This window comes from Mobula birostris, chromosome 23, assembly GCF_030028105.1.
Source record: "Mobula birostris isolate sMobBir1 chromosome 23, sMobBir1.hap1, whole genome shotgun sequence".
Taxonomy (NCBI): domain Eukaryota; kingdom Metazoa; phylum Chordata; class Chondrichthyes; order Myliobatiformes; family Myliobatidae; genus Mobula; species Mobula birostris.
In genome coordinates this window covers 7933169-7954253 of record NC_092392.1, presented here as the reverse complement: position 1 = coordinate 7954253, position 21085 = coordinate 7933169, and the positions used below count along the sequence as shown (strand labels likewise).

The window sequence follows — 21085 nt, the reverse complement described above, 5'->3', positions numbered from 1 at the left end:
TACCCAGGTGGCCATGCTCAAACTACGCCAGTTGGGTGACATATGCCCAAGCGGCCTGAGCAGGGCGTCCATCTGGTCAGATCATTCCACATTGGACAGCCTGTTCAATTGACCTGTTGACGGCAATGAGGTCCCTGCTAGATCATCCTTGGCATTTATCTGCATCAATTTTGCACTAACAATAATGAAGAAATCATGGCATTAAGGATATTCCATGTTGCCAATGCTACTTTTATTGAGACTTTAAGCATTAAATATAATGACAAGAGACAACATCAGGTTAAGGGATGAAGCGCAGGGAGGAAGAATAAATCATAAACCTAGCTAAGAGTTACAAATGAAAATTACTTGCAATCATGTCACAAGCAAAACAAAAATCAAAGAGAAAGAGGAACACAGCATTCTAATGTACATTACACTGCATCAGCTATTTGTGCCCACACGTTCTGCTCAAAATAAGCTACTGATTGCTAAGCAGACGGGGCAAGTACCTTAGAAAGGACTCTTGTCGGCACCATGTATCAGATTTATATATGGTCCAATCTTGAGCAGACACAGGATTCTAACACGTTGCAGTTTGGCTAATATTTTAAGACATGAATAAGATTAACTCAGGTGCTTCCAAGGCTAATTAATTTTTGGGGTGGGACGAGGGGAGCTCCATATGCAACAAAATCCTAAGCCTGCTATTATAAACAGGCTCAACATAAAGTTACCGAAGAAAGTAATTCCCCTTTGTTGAACATAACAAATAAAATTTCTAAAAAGCATCAAAAAAACAATGTAGTATGTACGGTTCACAAATTAGAATCCTTTACAAGTTACACAGGCAATTCCACTTCAAGACTCAATCTATCCTGACCTAGAATATTTGTTTGAGTTTTTTCTTGAATTACCTTCCATTGTGCTGCCACGTACAGCTGTCAGCAAACAAACTGTGAAACCGAATTTTGTTTGGGATTGCCTTAGCTTCCAATGTTTTATCCAAGTTTAGACTTTTCAAAGAAATAACAGGAATAAAAAGAAATCACCAAATGAAAGGTCTATTCTGTAATTCATAAAGAATTTAAAGGAGAAAGAACGAATTTCAGGGCAAAGCAGGGAATACATTTCCAGTTCATTTTACAGACTAAGATCAGCATCCAATCATGATTAGTATCTCCCCCTAACACTGCCAACTGTTCATTTGAAGTTGTAGGGGACAAGTGCAATGAGATTCCAAATGCCTGAGAGGAGGAAATGGAAAGTAGCAAGTCTCTCTTTTACTGGATCAGTTGGGGACTGGGAGACAGAGAAAAGGCAGAGGGGAAATTACGATGTTGTCTTCTTCACATGTGGATTCTTCAGCGTCTGTAACCAAATTCATCAGCGTCATCAGCTCGAAAGTCACCATAACGCCAGAGGTTCAGCTGTGAAGAGAAGAGGTTATCAGTGAAAAAAGTAATAGATATAGACAAGCAAAACAGGGGAAGTGTTTCAACAATGACGCACTATGCACATTGCTAGAAGGAGCAGTAGCTAGGGGAAGCAAACAGGAAAAACAGATAAAGCTGAAAGGAGAGAGGGCACATGCAGGAGGCAATGAAAGAGGGGGAGGGAGAGTGAGAAAGGAGGCGGGAGAGTGAGGGGGAGATGGGAGGGGGTGAGGAAGGCAGAGAGAAAGAGGTGGAGGAGAGGTGGAAGGGGGAGGGGGTGGGGGAGATGGGTGAGGAGAAGAGGAGAGGCAGGGAGAGTGGGATAGTGGGAGAGGGGGAGGGAGATAGGGAGATGGGGAGAGGGAGAGAGAGGTAGAGGAGAGGTGGAAGGGGAGGGGTGGGGGAAAATGGGGAGGGGGAGAGGTGGAAGATGGGGAGGGGGAGAGGTGGAAGATGGGGAGGGGGAGAGGTGGAAGAGGGAGAGTGGGGTTGGGGTGTAATGGGGAGGGGAGGGGAGAGGGGGAGGGAGAGGCGGAGGGAGAGGGGAAGGGGAGGGAGGAAGGAGTGGGGAGAGTGAGAGTGAAAGAAAGAGGGAGATGGGAGAGAAGGTGGGAGATGGGAGAGGGTGGGAGATGGGAGAGGGTGGGAGATGGGAGAGGGTGAGAGATGGGAGAGGGTGGGAGAGGGAAGAGGGTGGGAGAGGGGAGAGGGTGAGAGATGGGAGAGGGTGGGAGGTGGAAGAGGGTGGGAGAGGGAAGAGGGTGGGAGAGGGGAGAGGGTGGGAGATGGGAGAGGGTGGGAGACGGGAGAGGGTGGGAGACGGAAGAGGGTGGGAGACGGAAGAGGGTGGGAGACGGAAGAGGGTGGGAGATGGAAGAGGGTGGGAGATGGGAGCACAAGAAGTAGTGGAGTAAGGAGATAGCAAAGAAGGGAGCCATCGGAGAGAAGTGGAGGGGGGAGAGAGGAAGATGGGAAGCAGATGTGAAGGGGGAGAGAAGGGGTTGGTAGGAGAGAAGGAGGGAGAGGGGAAGTTGAGGTGAGAGGGGAGGGAGAGGGTGGGGAGAGGATGGCAGGAGGTGGGGAAGGGAGAGGAGAGGTGATGGGAGAGGTAAGGGTGAGGGGAGAGAGGAGGGGAAAGGGGAGAAGAGAGGGAAAAGGGAAGGGGAGAGGAGAGGGGGAAGGGGAAAGGGGAGAGGAGGGAAAGGGGAGAGGAAGGGGAGAGGAGGGGGAGGGGGAAGGGGAAGAGGAGGGGGAAGGGGAGGGGGAAGGGGAGAGGAGGGAAGGGGAGAGGGAAAGGGAAGGGGAGGGGGAAGGGGAAGGGGAGGGGAGGGGAAGGGGAGAGGAGGGGAAGGGGAGAGGAGGGGAAGGGAAGAGGAGGGGAAGGGAAGAGGAGGGGAAGGGAAGAGGAGGGGAAGGGGAGAGGAGGGGAAGGGGAGAGGAGGGGAAGGGGAGAGGAGGGGAAGGGGAGAGGAGGGGAGGGAAGGGGGTGGGATAGGATAGGAGGTCACAGGGAGTTGTACAGAGAGTGTGTTCAGGGAGGGAAAGTTTTGGGTCAGAGCGGGAGAGGAAAAGAAGGAACGGATGACTTAGGGTTGTTTGGTGTGGAAATTGTAATCATAAAGGGCAGCATTCTATCATTTGTAAGTGTAACACGTGTAGCATGGGACTGTTGCTGATCGTAACTAGCAGGTTATGTGAACTCAGGAAGGACAAAGAAGCTGATTTGAATGAAAAGTAAACAGGTAATAAAATTAAATAGATTTTTGGAATGTACAGGTATTGTGGAATAGGGAAGGGGTTGTTGTTGAGTGACTCACCGAGCTGGCTTGTTACCTTGCAGACGTTTCGTTACCCAGCTAGGCAACGTCATCAGTGCAACTTGGAATGAAATGTCGGTGGTCTCCATTGTTTGTCTTTTATGTGTCCTGTGATTAGTCTGTGTGTGTGTGTGTGTGTGTGTGTGTATGTGCCATTTCTATTGGCTACCGATTATGTAATCCACGATTGGTGCAACACACACACACACAAACAGACTAATCACAGGACACATAAAAGACGAGCAATGGAGATCAGCAACATTTCATTTGAAGTTGCACTGATGAAGTTGCCTAGCTGGGTAACGACTGCAAGCTAACAAACTAGCTCGGTATCCACTTAAACAACAAAATCCTCAACTCGAGCTACAAATCTTTTCCAACATCTTAAAAGTGAAGAGGTCAAAAAGACATTATGAGTTTCAAAGAGGGATACGAATAACTCAAGTTTCTTACAGGTACCGTTTATTGGCTTACCTATGGTTTCAAAAAAGCTGTAGTGAAGATGTATGTGTTTGATGTTATTTTGGTTCAATGTAAACAAGAATGACCTACTTCCATCAGCAGAGAGATGGTAATGAGGAACATGAATTGAAATTAATGAGTTGAGTATGATGAGAACTCTCAATGGCTGGAATTCTTAGTCTGAAATTGTGGTGCTGGTAGAAACCCTCACCAGATTTTAAATACATCTGTAAGTTCTCCCAAAGAGTTTCCTTAGACTACAGACCAAGTTCTGGGTGAGGGATTAAACTGAAGTCCATTTTTGGGTAGCATGAACATGACAGAATGAACACTCTCCTTCTCTGCCGTTAGCTCGTATGTTTTGAAGGTCGGATAAATATGCAACTTGAAAATTAATCCACTGAATCGATGGAGGGTGGAGTGGGAGGATATATGTTACTCCGTACTGCACTTACCCTGGCAGATTTGGCAGCTTCTTGGGCATTCAGATATTCTGTAACCTGTGCAAGAGAAAATAAACATTAGGTTAAACTGTAGGAAATGCGACATTGTCAATGATCCCTCCAACTGTCCAAAAACCCCTTTGACCCGCTGCAATCAGCCTGAAAATACTATAGCATTAGAACAAGTACTGTTAAGACGGCAAACAGCTTCGTCCCCCAGGCTGTAAGACGACCGAACTCCCTGGCACCACCCAGGTCTCATCGCAAATGAAGCACCAGAAGTGTTACACTGTTTACTTTTTATCCTTATTATTTATTAATTTACTGGTGCTAATAATATTTATGTGTTATATATTTGAGCTTTATGTACCATGTTGTGTACCTTGGCGCAGAGGAACATTGTTTTATTTGGCGGTAAGGATGAATGACAATAAATTGAACTTGAATTTGATTTTTAAAAAAGCAGAATTTTGAAGATGATGTAAATCAAACAAAAACATTTTAAACATTCAAGGGGCAGCTTTGGACAGGAAAGCTTTTAGTACTTCCAGTCATAGGTATCACTAAACTGGTAAAAATTGGTGATAAAATAAGATTTAAAGTGCAAACAGAGGTCGAGGAGCTGGGAATAAGGGTAAATAATGACAGAACAGATTAATTGACAAAACAGTGATGGTCCAAGGCAACATGGGACAGAACTAAACAATAGTTTAGGGTGAGCAGTAGATGGGAGAATAGAATCATTGTCTGAAACCATTGGTCAAATTCAGAATGATATGGAGTTCAAAGTTTAAAAGAAGAGATTCTATTCCTTAAGTTTAAACTTGTTTCATTGGAACAGTGTCAGAGGTCAAGGACAGAAACTCGTGTCTGCATGCTGACTAATTAGGTGACTGCTTTGTAGAGTTCTTCACTAACTTACACCACCTGCCTCTACAGATGTTACTCACCCAGTGAGTTCTTTGGCATTCTACTTTAATTGCTGCCTGGCCTGGCAAAGTTCATTTGGATGATGGGGTAACTTTTGTCCAGTTAGCATTAACCACAACTTTTTACCAATCATTGTTATTCCTTCTATCATTTAATCTCCTGCACTCTGCACATCCATGTGCTTTTTCTCTCCTACGTCTGCATCCAATTCTTCTCTACATTCTAAATCTGTTGATATACTTTAACACATAAACCTTTACTAGAAAGGTGTGTTGCCTATTCTACCACAAACAGGAGCCCAGGGGAACTCAAGAGGTAGAATAGGTCTTACACAAGCAAATATATACTCAGCACCCACTTTATTTGATACAGGAGTGGAACCCAGTGTGGCCTTCTACTGCTGTCACCCATCCAGTTCAAGGTTCAATCTGTCATACATTCAGAGATGCTTTGCTGCACAGCACTGCTATAATGGTTGGTTATTTGACTGACTGTCACCTTCCTGTCAGCTTGAACCAGTTTGGCCATTCTCCTCTGGATTTTTTCATTTACATGGTGTTTCACCCCACAGAACTGCTGCTCACCGATGCTTTTTTTCATTTTTCACATCATTCTCTATAAACTCTAGTGAGTGTTTTGCGTGAAAATCCCAGGAGGTCAGCAATTACTGAGATACTCAAACCACCTAGTCCGGCGACAACAATCACTCCATGGTCAAAGTCACTTAGATCACATTTCTTTTCCATTCTGATGTTTAGTTGAACAACTGAATCTTTTGACCATACCTGCATGCTTTTATACACCAAGTTGCACCATGTTTGGCTGATTAGATATTTGCATTTGTGGGCAGGTGTATGGGTGTACATAAAAGTGGCCACTGAGTTATGCAACTTACCTTTCTGACAAGCGACTTTTCGTCAGAAGCTGATATATGAGGAAAGATCATCCATCTGAAACATTAACTTTTTCTCTCTCTACTGAAGTTGTTTGACCATTGAAATATATGGAAATCCCTTTCAGAACTTCAGAATGTGTGAAAGAACATTATAGGCAATAACTTTTCTTTTGTGCAGGACAGTGCAGAACCAACATTTCATATTATGATGTGATTAATGGATAATTAATTGTTTTGGTTTTCATGCCACAAAAACCCTATGGACAAATACACTACCCATAGGGTCACCATGAGTCAACGACAGCTTGATGGCACTCAACAACATCAATTGTTTTGTAGGATTTTTTAAGAAATGGTTATTGTTCCGGATGCTGGGAAATCTCCTCTTTGAATTAATAGCATAGGATCTTCTGTGTGCACCCCAGAGACAGCATTAATTGCAGTATTTGTGTCTGTTTTTTTTTTTCTCTTGCTCGCTGTTTTTCAAATGAGTGGCTTGCTAGGTCACCTCAGAGCTGACCTAAATGCAAACTCAAACAGAAAGCAAAAAAAAGTCAGGCTCCATTAAGTACATTTATGAAGCAGTTAAATTTTATAGCAACACTCCAGAAGTTGTGATAATTTTTCCTCTTATTCCAACCATATCTATAGACTTCAATTTCACAACTTCTGGTGAGATTTGAGGTCTCTAATTCTATGCTATTGTTATTACTAAGGAAAAGGAACGAGGTAAATCGAAGGTCTTAAGGTGGATAAGGCACCTGAACCAGATGGGCTACGTCCCAGAGTCCTGAGAGAGGTTGCTAAAGAGATAACGGATGCATTGGTCATGATCTTTCAAGAATCACTTGAATGGGCATAAACATGGCAGATGAAACACAGTGTTGATAAATGTTATGATAATGCATTTTGGTAAAAGGAACAATAGTGCAGATTATCTAAATGAGAAGAGAATTCAAACATCAGAGGAGCAGAGGGACTTAAGAGTCCTCATACAAGACTCCCAGAAGATTAACTTACAGGTTGAGTCTGTGGTAAAGAAGGCAAACATACTGTTGGCATTTATTTCAAGGGGAGTAGAATATAAGAGTGAGGAGATTAATGCTGATGCCTTAAAAGACACTAGTCAGGCTGCACTTGAAAATATTGTCAACAGTTGGGTTCCATACTCAGAAAGGATGTGTTGTCATTGGAGAAAGTTCAGAGGAGATTCATCAGGATGATCCCAGGAATAAAAGAATTAACATATGAGGAACGTTTCACAAACAAGAGAAAATCTGCAGATGCTGGAAATCCAAGCAACGCACACAAAATTCGAGACAAACCTCAGCAGACCGGGGAGCATCCACGGAAAAGAGTGCAGTCGACAGTCCTGTCGAAGAGTTTCGGCCTGAAACGTCAATTGTACTCTTTTCCATAGATGCTGCCTGGCCTGCTGAGTTCCTCCAACATTTTGTGTCTGTTGTTATAAGGGACATTTGGCAGTTTTCGGGGGATGGGAAATTAGAAGAATGTGGGGGGGGGGGGGGGTGCGGGCAGGGGATCTCATTGAAACCTACTGAATATTGAAAGGACCAGATAAGGTGGCTGTGGATGTTTCCTTCGGCAGGGGTATCCACAACTAGTGGGCACAGCCTCAAAATTGAGGGGTGACCTTTTAGAACAGGAATAAGGAGGAATTCTCTTAGCCAGAGAGTCGTGAATCTGTGGAATACCCTGCCACAGAATGTGGTGGAGGTGAAGCCTGTGGGTATATTTAAAGCAGAAGTTGATAGTTTCCAGATTCGTCAGGGCATCAAAGGATACGGCAAGAAGGCAGGTGTATGAGTTTGAGTAGGATCTGGGATCAGCCATGATACAATGGTGAAACAGACTTGATGGGCTGAATGGCTTAATTCTGCTCCTATGTCTTATGGTGTTATGAATTTGGGTATGAAATTTAATTAGACTGAGATGTGCTTGTCATTGGCCTAGTCTATGTCTAGGATAACTGTTAACCCTCCCATCTCTGGAAACCTAAGCACAAAACTGGACATAATTCAGAAGTAAACTGAACAAATGAGATATTAAACTACTTGGGTTCTTTAGGGTACACATAGAAAATCCCATGCCATTAATGCAAAACAGAAAGGAGGTATTTTCCGGCATCCATGCCAATATTCATAACTAGCCACGATCACATTTCTGTCTCAATGATCATTCTGTGTGGGGAATGCTTCCTACTGCCCTGCACTACAAACAAAAGTAATTGGCTATAATATGCTATGGCACATTCTGAAGTTATGAAAGGTGTTACAAAAATGATAGGTTTTCATTTATTTAAGTGGTTGAACAGCCTGGCAACACAAATGTGCAATCAGAGCTGATGCACAAAGAGTAGTTGTTAAGATGAGGCACTGCAAAACTGGTCTCCAAGCAGAGACAAGAACTTCTGTAAGGCTTTGCTCTCTCAAGTGCAATTGGATTCAATATTTGAACATAAATTTTAAAAGGCTGGTATTACTAACTGTGATTATATTTGAAATAAGGAAATGTGTTTGCTTAGTGACCAACACTGGAAATCAAATATATTATATTTGACATTCTATGAAGAAGGATCTTGGATACAGAAAATCAGGCATTAGAATGACAAAAAACTATGTTTAATCACAACTATATTGTAAATTAATACAAATACTAAGTGGGTAGATGAAGAGAGGCAAGACTGTTTAAGATCTCCGCAGATACTATGGAAGGCAAGTTGGTAAGGAGGGAACATAAGGAATGCTGGTTTGGAAGAGATTTCCAAAAGCTGCTGTTCCTTTATATGTACAGAGAGGTTTTGGAAAACTAAACAATGTGACACCTATGTTCAAAAACTGTTTAAGAATATGCCAACAACTACAAGCTGATAAATTTAATCTCAGTAGTGGAGAGAATCTTTTAGAAATAACAATCAGGGATAAAGAAGTAGAAAAGAATACACAATGATTTATTGGAATTGTTCAAGGCCTGCAAGATTTCAGTTGCAAGGTTTGACTGGAGAATCTAGGGTTATTCTTGGAGCAAAATATGACAGATTATTTGACAGAGGTGTTCAAGATAATGCCAAGTTCAGATAGGGTAGAGAAGCTGTTTATATTAGTGGATAGCTCAAGGACTAAAGGGCAGAGATTTAAAATAATGTGAAAAAGATAGCACAGAAAAAATACATTATAGAGTCAACAAAGGAGGCAGGATATTTTAAATCCTGTTTTATGTCAGCTAGTAATCTCTCGGTGAAGAATCCTCTGGGAAAGAATGATGACAGTATAATAGAGGTTGATAACAATGTATAAAAGCCAGAAACTAGAACCTTAAAATTAAATAAAGCCAATTATATAGGTATAAGGTGAAGCTGACTAGGGCAGATTGCCGAATTAGATTACAAGGTAAAGTAGTAGATAAGCAAACATTTAAAATCTGTACTTCGTAACTCCCAATAAGCAAACATTCTATTCAACATATACCTCCAAAGAAATATAATCCAGCTGTGGCTAATGAAAGCAATTAAGAAAGTTGCCCAAAAAAACATAAACAAAAAGATAGCAGGAATTTAAAAATCAATACAAGTTTATAAATGTGATTTGGTGGGGGAGTTAATGTAATATTAGAGTGAACTAGCAAATATAATAAACTTCCTACAGGTATGTAAAACTCTTGTTCACAATTGTAATTACCTTGTTGCAAAGCCCACAACAGACCACATCCCTAAAAATCAATGTCAAGACAGTAAATCTGAGCCACCGCCCCAACACATTTCTCAACCTTCCTCACTGCAATGCTGTTCCTCACCTTCAATCAGCTTCTCACAAGGGTGGAGCTAATTTACATGACAACCCACATTGTGTCCACTGCAGAACCAAGTTCACCTCAACCTTAGATTTATGCTGCAGATGATGATTTCTCTGGGCACATTCAGACGCTGAGCGATTTGTACACTGAAGAAGATGAAAGAACAGGCCTGACTGTCAACTTCCAGGAAACAGAAGCCCTCTATCAAACTGCCCCTGCTGTACAACACTGTAATCATCTCCACCTACCTCTCCCACTGGCAGTAAGACACTGGAAAATGTGGACCACTTTACAATTTTGGGAACTCCCCTCAAAAGAGGCACACATCAGTGATGAAAACCATTATTATCTTTAGTGTGCCAGCATAGGCTTTAACCGTTTGAGGAAAAGTGTGTTTGAAGATCAGGATCTCCAAGTCAGCACATTGAAGACTCAGTGTCTACAGAGCAGCTATAATCTCTGCCCTTCTGAGACAATGAACGTTCCATAGCAGACAGGTTAAAGCAGTGAAGAGGGACCAGCAATGATATTTATACAAAACACGTCAGCTTTATCGGGTACGATAAAGAACAGCTCAGCACTGCAGCCTTAATTAAATTCAACCAATTTCAGTGAGCAGGTTACACCATATGTTCAATACTGCATTCCTAAACTGATACAAAATTCAAAAACTGTAGGATTTCTGCAGCAACTGGAAATCAGAATGCTCAACAGCAACTATGGAGGGGGAATAAACAGCTGAAGTTTTAGGCCATCTGCCTCCTTCCTTTCCAGTCCTGATGAAAGTTCTTGGCCCGAAACATTGACTGTATATTCCTCTCCATAGATGCTGCCTGACCTGCTGAGTTCCTACAATCTTCCAAGATAAACAAGGAAACAATTCAAGCACGTTCTTAACGACTTATTTGCAAACATGTGAACATCAACTCATGGGAACTCTTCACATTGGCTGTACAAAACGATGGGATCGAGCATCTCTTATGCATTCTTAGAGGTCATGGAGATGTTCACAGTTAATAGTGGAAGAAAGGGATCATCTTGCAAGCCACCCATCCACCCTCCCTATCAAGGTTCTTCTGCTCCATCTCCCACCAAAGGATTTTCAGAAATGGAGTAGAAAAGTCACCTTGTCTCTCAATGTGCCCCTGAAGAAAAGGGATCAGGCTGGTAAAATCACCCTCAGTGTTCAAAGCAAGAATGGGAAATTGGGAAACAGAGTAAAGTTAGCAAGCATTCTTCACAAACATGAGAAAGTCTGCAGAAATCCAAAGCAACACACACAAAATGCTGAAGGAACTCGGCAGGTCAGGCAGCAACCATGGAAATTGATGTTCTGGGCTGAGACCCTCCTTCAGGACTGAGAATGAAGGGGAAGATGCCAGAATAAAAAGGTGGGGAAAGGGGAAAGAGACTAGGTGAAAGGTGATAGGTGAAGCCAGATGGGTCGGAAAGGTTAAGGGATGAAGAAGAAAGAATGTGATAGGAGAGGAAGGTGGACCACAGGGGAGAGAGAAGGAGGAGAGGACCCGGGGGAAGTAATAGTTAGGTGAGAAGAAGTAAAAGGTTATAATGGGAAATACACAAAGGGGAGGGGCGAATTTGTTTACCGGAAGGAGAAATCAATATTCATGCCATCAGGTTGGAAGGCACTCAGATGGAATATAAGGTGTTGCTCCTCTACCCAGAGAAGGCCTCAGCTTGGGGCAAGAGAATGCCATGAACCGACACGCCAGAACGGGAATGACAATCGGAATTACAGTGTTGCCATCAATAAGCTGAAAATGCACGGATCTCCTGAATGGATAGAGGCAATTAACAATGCACAACAGACTGAAATGAATATTAGACCATTGCTGCCACTTATGAAATTGCAATCCAATGAGGAACTTTTGAGAGAGTAAAGGAATGACAGCAAATCACAGTGAAAAAGTCTTAGACATTTGTATAGCAAAATAAAACTTGCTAGTATTTTATATTAGACTACAAAATAAAGATTGGAATTAATATGTTGGGGTAGAAGATGAAACATTTTAGCAATATTTTAACTTAATAAGCATTATATTTTGTACATTTACTTGAGAAAACTGGATTCTACACGTATGAATTTTTTTTAAGGACCAAAGAATTTGCTTGGAACTAATTATAGCACAGGATGCTGTGAAAAGCTTATTTCTTCCATGCACCAGTTTCCAGAGTACTTTACTATGAATACTTGCAATATTCAAAGTTCACTGGATTTTGGTTCCAAAAGAGAAAGGTGTAAAGCCTGTGGAGACACACTGTATCGATTACTGAAACACTTGAGATTTCCTTGTTCAGCCATTTCCACAACGCTGATAATTTTGCCGGCTTTATAAATGCAAAATATGGGCCAATGTTTCCATACATTAGTTTTGCATCAAACAGGCCTCCATTACAGTATCTAATCATTATAGGATCCTTAAAACACATACACTCACTGTACTCTTTACTACTACTGAGATGTGTTCCGTTTACGTTACTGTTTCCTACAACTCCATCTTTACCTCTTCAAATTATTCTTGTTTCTCTATTCTTTATCCTTCCTTCTCTATTCTTTATCCTTCCTATATATAACCTGAACTATTCTAAGTGAGGCATCAATGAATTACAGAGGAAAGACTAACTCTCAATTGTAGCTCAGTAATGACCTTTTAATGTTTCTCAATATCTCATTTAGTACTCTCATTAAAACATTGTTGATTAAGTTAATTTGGATCTCTTCTTCTCTGCACAGTATTTGCTTTCCTGGGTTAGAACACTACATCAGACATCCCACCCTGCAAAAGCTCATTTCAGGGAGGTAACACCATCAATTTGCGGGAGACTCCCGGAACATCTGGGAGAGGTGGGATGTCTTCAATAGAGTAGCTCCTTAGCAGCTCGCCAGCTAGTTTAAATAACGTTAGCTATGCTAATGAACAAATGACACCTCAACTCACCTCAACGTGCCTTTTACAGTCTTAACCTACCATGGGCAATAGAAAAGTCACTGTTGAAAACAGTGCAGCGAGCAACACTGTCATTACTTTTGACCCTTATTCGGCAGGGCTACGCTTTAGTGTACTCTGGGGTGAAGTACATTTTATATTTTCTTTTTTTGGAACACTCTGCCATGGCGCTCTCTCTCTCTCTTGTGCGCTCTCTCTCTCTCGTTCAATCTCAAAAAAATCAATTTCTGGGATATTGTATATAATTTGCAGGCATCAGGGAGCCACTATCAATATGCGGGAGACTCCTGGAACTTCCGGAAGAGGTGGGATTTCTGCTACATCCATTTAATCCTTTTATTTCACTGTGATGTCCAGGTTAAGTCATTGGCACAACCAAGAAAAAATTGCTTGAAGATGCTTCAATATATGTGCATTGTCCTAAATTGGTCAAAAAATATAAATCAGCTTAAGAATATCTTCTTGGCAGGGACTTACGTTTAAGGTCAACCTCACTGTGGCTTTAGGGGTTAGGAACTTGCAGTGTGCCCAAAGGAGTGTTTAAAACAATAATGAAGGTTGCACAATGAACAGATAATTACAACAATTGTTTCCATACAATGCTGAAACATTTAACAAGGCTGAAAATAAAGTAAGAAATTCTATTGTAGACATATTAAGAAGTTCATGTGCTAGATTGCATACAATTCTTCCTTCTTTATTCATCTTTTGTGACATGGCACTATTGGGTGAGGCCAGCATTACCCATTCCTAAATGCTTTTTAAGAAGGTGATGTGGTATTATCTCTCCAGTAAAAGTATTCTCACAGTGCTACCAAGTAGAAAGTTTAGGACTAAATCAGCTCCAGCAAACCATTAGTGACCTATGTCCAAGTCAAGCCAGAATGTGATTTAAAAGGTAACCAGGAGGTGAAGGTGCCACATCTTTATGATAATAGAGGTTAAGAGTATGGTGGGGCTGCTGAAGCAGCCTAGGCAAGTAATTTTAGTGTGCATCGCATGCAGTATGCACTGTAACCACTATGCCCTGGGGGTAGATAGAGCAGCACATGGAATATCAATCACTCAATCATACTCCTGACTTGCCATTTGTGAAAAGACTGTGTGATGCCAGGTGGTTGCAAGATAGGCCAGCTCAGGGAAGGTGTCAGACTTTTGGATCATTGGGGTCTCTTCAAAGTTTAAAGTACATTTTATTATCAGAGTATGTATACTTTATACAACATTGAGATTCGTCTCCTTACAGACAGCCTTGAAACAAAGAACCCCAATAGAAACCATTAAAAAGAAAAGACCTTTAAACGCCCATAAGACTATAAGGCATAGGAGCAGAATTAGGCCATCTGGCCCATCGAGTCCGCTCCGCCAGTCAATCATGGCTGATCCTTTTTTTTCTCCTCCTCAACCACAGTTCCCGGCCTTCTCCCATTTTGATGCCATGTCCAATCAAGAACCTATCAATCTCTGCCTTAAATACACCCAACAACCTGGCCTCCACAGCTGCACGTGTCAACAAATTCCACTAATTCACCACCCTCTGGCTATAGAAATTTCTCTGTATCTCTGTTTTGAAAGGGCATTCCTCTATCTTGAGGCTGTGCCCACTTGTCCTAGACTCTCCCACCATGGGAAACATCCTTTCCATATCTACTCTGTCTAGGCCTTTCAACATTCGAAAGGTTTCAATAAGATCCCTCCTCATCCTTCTGAATTCCAGCGAGTACAGACCCACAGCCATCAAATGTTCCTCATATGATAACCCTTTCATTCCTGGAATCATCCTTGTGAAGCTCCTCTGGACCCTCTCCAATGGCAGCGCATCTTTTCTAACAACACACCCAAAATGCTGGTGGAACACAGCTGGCCAGGCAGCATCTATTGGAAGAGGTACAGTCAATGTTTCGGGCCAAGATTGGGGGTGTAGTGGACATCAAAGAAGTCTATCAAAACTTGTGGCAGGATTTGGATCAGCTGGAAAAATGGGCTAAAATGGCAAACAGAATGTAACACAGACAAGTATGAGGTGTTGCACTTTGGTAGGGTCAGTCAGGGTAGATCTTACACAGTGAACAGAAGGGCACTGAGCAGTGCAGTACAGCAAAGGGATCTGGGCATACAGGTCCGAAATTCATTGAAACTGGAATCACAGGTAGATCGGGTCATAAGGAAAGCTTTTGGCACATTGGGGTATATATGTAGTAAATGCAAGCAGGCTTTTTATACTGGATAGTTGAGACTACACCTAGAGGTTATGGGTTAAGGATGAGAGGTGAAAAAGTTTAAGGGGAAAATAAGAGGAAACTTCCTCACTCGAGGGTTGTGAGTGTGGAATGAGCTGCCAGAGCAAGTAGCGCATATGAGCTTGATTTCAATGTTTAAGAGAAGATTGGATAGGTACACGGCTGGCAGGGGGATGAAGAGCTATGATCTGGGCGCAGGTTGATGGGACCGGACAGTTTAAATGGTTCGGTACAGACCAGATGGGCCAAAGGGTCTGTTTTAGTGTTGCACTTTTCTCTGACTTTGTGACTCATAAGGCTCTTGTTAAAACAGTACTTATGTTGTTGATGTAGGTGAGTTTCTGGTCAAAAGTATTCTTCTCCTTGCCCTTCTTAAAAGGATGCGATGGTGGAGAATTCATTAGATTCACTCTTCAGTGAAATGGCCAATGATTCGCTGTGGCACAAGTATCAGTCCTGAATATTGTCTACGATCTGCTACATGAACCATTTCATTTGTTGCAAAGTTCCAAACAGAGTTGAACAATATTCAATCAGCAGTAAATGTTCCCACTTCTGAGCTGATGATGGAAGAAAGGTCACTGATGTGGCAGCTGAAGACAGAACTTGACCCTGAAGAACCCTTGCAACAATGCCCTGGGGCTGGGATAATATCAAGATCCTTGATCCTTGATGACCATAATCATCTTCCTTCATGTGAGATATGACAAGAAATGCTATCTCTCTTGATACCTATTCACTTTTGTTGTACCAGGCTTCCCTGATGCCACACTTGATCAAATGCTGCCAGGTAGCTATTCTTCCCTCAGCTGTGGAAATCAGCTCTTGTGATCCACGTAAAACCAAAACTGGGCAAAACTCCTCAATACTGAAATCGCACAGATAAGCTGGGTTCAAAACTATATCGTCTTCTTCAACCCTATTCTTCCAGCTATTTACCAGCTTCTCACATCTGGCACTGGTACTTTATATATTTTATACTGAGATCTCTCTCTCTGGCTATCCATCCCATAGGATGATGATGGTTCCTTTCAGTCAGTTAGTGGGGTTTGACATCTGCGTCCTGGAGTGACTGTACAGGCCGATCCTTGACAGGCATTGCTTGCCACATACTTGGCAGGTGAGGCCTGGAGGGGCAGCGGGAGCAGAAGCTTTGTTGTGGCGCTTCCTGTGCCTTTCCTCTGTTGCCTCATTGAGCTTGTTCTCAGCAGCGTCCACACCTTTTCTGATGGCGTCCCTCCCCTGTGAGTGATCTTGAGCCAGATCCTCCCATGTTGATGGGGCAATGTCAGTTTTCTTGAGGCTCCTGTGCAGAACATCCCTGTATCGTAGTCACTGGCCTCCTCGTTTTTGGGTACTACTGGACAGTTGGCCGTACAAGATGTCCCTAGGCAGTCTTCCGTCAAGCATTCTGACAACGTGTCCTGCCCAGCGCAGTTGGGCTGACATCACCAAGGTTGAAACTGCTGGCGTTCCGGCTCAAGAGAGGACCTCGGTATTGGAGACCTTGTCTCACCAGGTGATCTTCATGAGAGAACGTAGGTGACACTACTGCAGTTGGTCAAGCTGGCGTAAATGTCTCTGATGTGGCACCATGTCTCACATCCATATAACAAGGTTGATATGACAACGGCCTTGTATACCTTGCACTTGATGGCCAAAATGATGTTCTGTTGCCAAACTCGATCTTTCAGCTGACCAAAGGCAAAGCAGGCTTTTCTAGTTCTTGATGCAATCTCTACATCCAGAGAAGCTGAGGTTGTTATTATGCTGCCCATGTAGCAAAACTTGTTGACAGCATTGAGACCTGTCATCAATGAGGACAGTTGGTATATTGAGATACGTCTCCACCAAAGAAAGTGTAAGCTCTCCTTCCCTTTGCTAGCCTGCAGGTCACCCTTGGGCAAGGTGCAACACCTGCTTAGCCCTCCCCCCGATCAGAGTCACGTGAAGCCATGGCAGCAGGTGGTGATGGTCATATGAGCAGCTGGTGCATATCACAAATCTTGGTTATTTGACCACTGATGCCAGTCTCTGAAGAGTATTGGTAAAGGCTGGGGTCACACATCTTGTAAAGTTACTGCTCAGAAGGCAATGGCAAACCAATTCTGAAGAAAAATTTGTGAAGAATAATCATGATCATGGAGATCATGATTGCCCACATCATATAACATGGCACATAATAATGATAATGATTATATATTTACCCACTTCCCTTAGGAAGTTCTAATATTAAAGATGCTATTCTTTAAAGCTGTATTGTATCTTCTTAGGAGTTGTGCTGTATTCAATGTGAACCATTTAAAGAGGTTCCTCATTGAAAGATCATTAGTCTTTTGAAATGGTCCTCTTACATGGAGTCTAAAAGACTGCTTTTGGAGTAGCAGACTATTCTCATAGTAAAGATCAAACTCCAAAGGTAGTATCATAAAGAGGCAGGGTGTGCTAATTATTCCAACCTACCCAGTTGCTTTAATCGAAATTTATAAATCAAAATTCTAAGCAGTGACTGCTGTGTAACATGAAATGCTGCAATACACCCTAGAGTCCTGCAGGCCTGCAGGGAGCAAGCAGTACGCTATTATCCTAACTCCTCTTTATACACCAATCTCCATAGAAACCATCCGCTCTTTCTGGGGGTTCACAGAAGTAAAGCCTATTCATTGTGTATAATTGTTCACATTCCCTACACTTCTACTCCCAGTGGTAAGCATGTGAAACATGGTGATACACAGGATAACGGAAACATATATACCTGGAGCAAATTTAAACTGCAGAAACACGTTGCTAGGTTTGGGTGAAACCAGGTGGGAGAGTGTATAGTGGACAGTTTTGGATGTGGTGTAGAGTAGGAATCAGGTAAATGGCAAAAAGGTGTAGTAATGAGTACTTTTCAAAGATCAGGATTGAATTAATAAGCAATTACATTAGCAATCCAAATCAAGAATAAGAAAAACAGGGGAAGTAGAAACTCATCTTTCTTAAATCTTAACTCTCTTTCCCTCTCCACATATTGCACATGATCTGCTGAGCATTCTAATATTCTGTGTTTTATTTGAAAAAGGTGACAGGGCAGGGAAATAATTAGTGCTACGGTACCATAGTGGTTAATGCAGTGCTATCACAAATCAGGGTGTCAGAGTTCGGAGCTCAGGTCCAATGTCACCTGTAAGGAGCCTGTAATGTCTGGTTTCTTCTCATAGTCCAGACATACCAACTAGTTGGTTAATTGGTCATTGTAAATTGTCCCCTGATTAGGCTAGGGTTAAATTGTGGTGGGGTTGCTGGACAGCATGACTTGAAAGACCTATTCCGCGCATTGTATCTCAATAAATAAATAACTGATTATTGCATGTAATAGCTTTTATTTATTTATATTTCTTCTGTTCTTGTCCCTGAATGACCATCCAGGGCAAAATGTACAACATAAATTGGTTCCTTTAAATCAGATCATTGACTAGACTAAAGCTATAAAGAACAAATTGAAAAACTTGATTACTATTTAAATCATAAATTATGGAAGGGAAGTAAGGATTAGGACTACAGCACATGGATACTACTGATAACCACAAATGAAGTAGGTACCTGCAGTTTAAGGAACTTCAGCTCAGAATTGATGAACTGGAGTCAGAGCTTTGGATAATTTGATGCATCGGGGAAGATGAGGTTAACTAGACAGATTCTTCCAGGAAGTTACCACACCCATTCGGTTAAGTACAGTGGATTTGTTTAGTGGTCAGGGACAAGGCAGCGTGAATATGGCTTAGACAGGTACGGGGATTCTGATGAAGCTTTCGTCCTTGCATTTGAGGCTCTTATGGCTTTTATAGACAAGCGCAAATTCTCCAGAGAGTTTGAACAAATTGACTGAAAACTATAGCACAGTGCTAGCACACAAACTGGGAGATTAAGAGGGCAGTAGGGGACAAAATAGTAAGGGGAAATAGACATTGTTCTCTGCAGCCACACAGATGAGTTCCGAAGCACTGTTTCCTGGCTAGTCCTTTTCTTTATACGCGTGCCTTGGGATGAAGAGGAACTAAACTCAGAAAGGAGAAAGACTCACCTCTGTTCCAATTAGCCATCAATATGTATAAGTGGAGCTTGGAAAAGTGGGTCTGCTGAGGAACCAAGAGCAACTTGAGTCTAAATCAAGAAGTATAACTATAGGTATGATCCATGTGCCTGAACCACATGTAAATTAGCAGAGTGTCATTAAGATTATTGATTGGAGTGACAGAGAAAGAGTTCAACTCATGGGGCATTGGTGCTGGGGAAGAGAGCTGTTCTACAGGGCTAGGCTTACCCTGAATTCAGCAAGGACCAGTGTCCTGAACATAAAATAATTTGGCCTCAAACTAAGTAAAGAGTTGAGGGTGGCCTTATCATAGTCATAGTCATACTTTATTGATCCCGGGGGAAGAGGGGAAATTTAGCATGTCAAAGAGAAAGGGTGTGGCAGAAGTTCAGGAAAAAGAAGGGACTATGCATACAGATAGAGATGTACCTGAAACTGGAGCCAAGGTAAGGAAAAATGGTTACAAATGAAATTAAAGTCTCTTTATGTGAATGCACACAACATTCATAACAAGAAGGCCCGGACTAGAAGGGCTGAGATGGCCTGTTTCCGTGCTGCAATTGTTATATGGTTATACGATTAAGAAGTTGAAAATGATGTCATTTAAAATGTTGAGATACATGAATCTCAGGAATAAATAATTTTAAATCTAATATTTTGTAATGGTAAAGGGTTAATAAATGATCTTGTAGTTTGAGATTCACGAGGATGATAGAACCTTCTATTAAAATTAAACTGGTTTAGTTCAATCTGAAAATAGGGCCTGAAATATAAGCAATGTAAACTATAAATATATGAAGTACAGCGGGATCTACATTGAGAAAAGCAATGGCTAATAACATTTAAAGCATTAATATGTGGTTTGCAACTAATATATATCCCTTTTAAAACACAAGTAACAAGATAATATTAGATCAAAGGGAAAAGCTTATCATGTACAGTACGCCTGAGGATTGAAAAAAATGTGGAAATCAGTAAAGGAGGATATTTATAAAGGAAAACAGAATATGAAAATAATCTGGTGAGAAACATGAAAACAGACTAAAAGCTTCCAGAGATATGTAAAAACAAAAAGATTAGTAAAAATTAGTCCTTTACGGACTAGAACAAGAGAATGTGTATCAGGGAATTAAAAAATGGCAGAAAAATTAAACAAATGTTATGTGTCCATCCTCGGCCTACAGGGACGAGGTCCAGCATCTGGCCGCGTGGTGTGCTGACAACAACCTGGCCCTTAACACCAGAAGACCAAGGAGATCATGTGGACTTCAGGCATGCTAGGAGCCACCCTCACATCCCCATCTACATCAACGGTGCTCTAGTGGAGCGTGTATCAAGCCTCAAACTTCATGGTATCCATATTTCCAAGGATCTCACCTGGTCTCTGAACTCCTCCATCCTGATCAAAAAGGCATAACAATGCTTTTATTTCCTGTGGAGCATCAAGAAAGCTCACCTCTATCCCAGGATACTGATGGACTTTTACCGCTGTACCATTGAGAGCATACTCACCAACTGCATCTCAGTGTGGTATGGCAATTGTCCCGTATTGGACTGCAAAGCACTCCAGTGTGTGGTGAAAACTGCCCAGCAGATTATCGGCACACAATTGCCCACCATTGAGAATATCTACCATAAACGCTGCCTGGGCAGGGCAAAAAGCATTATCAAGGATGCATCTCACCCTAACCATGGACTTTTTACTCTCCTCCCATCTGGTAGGCGCTACAGGAGCCTCCGCTCCCGCACCAGCAGGCACAGGAAGAGCTTCTTCCCTGAGGCTGTGACCCTGTTGAACCTCACATCACAGCGCTGATATTGTACTGTCTCAGTACTTTCATATTTGTGTGCTATAGCACTTACTTTTTATTCACTGTTATTTTGTAAATAACACTTTCCTTTGCATTTCTGCTCAGATGCCAACTGCATTTCATTGGCTTTGTATCTGTACTCGGTACAATGACAATAAAGTTGAAGCTAATCTAATCTAATCTAATCTTTTAAAATGACAATACTTAAAACC

At 42.0% G+C, this 21085-nt stretch overlaps 1 protein-coding gene across 1 annotated transcript in view; it reads right to left on the bottom strand.

Annotated features, from left to right (window-relative positions):
* Positions 1 to 210: 210 nt before the first annotated feature.
* snd1 (staphylococcal nuclease and tudor domain containing 1) overlaps positions 211 to 21085 on the bottom strand; it is a 919733-nt gene continuing 898858 nt past the window's right edge. Inside the window, exons 23-24 of the mRNA XM_072241822.1 lie at positions 4150 to 4194; positions 211 to 1409 (exon numbers count right to left, since the gene is read on the bottom strand). Coding sequence (XP_072097923.1) covers positions 1344 to 1409; positions 4150 to 4194 — 111 coding nt within the window. The 3' untranslated portion in view covers positions 211 to 1343. The remainder of the gene's footprint in view (positions 1410 to 4149; positions 4195 to 21085) is intronic.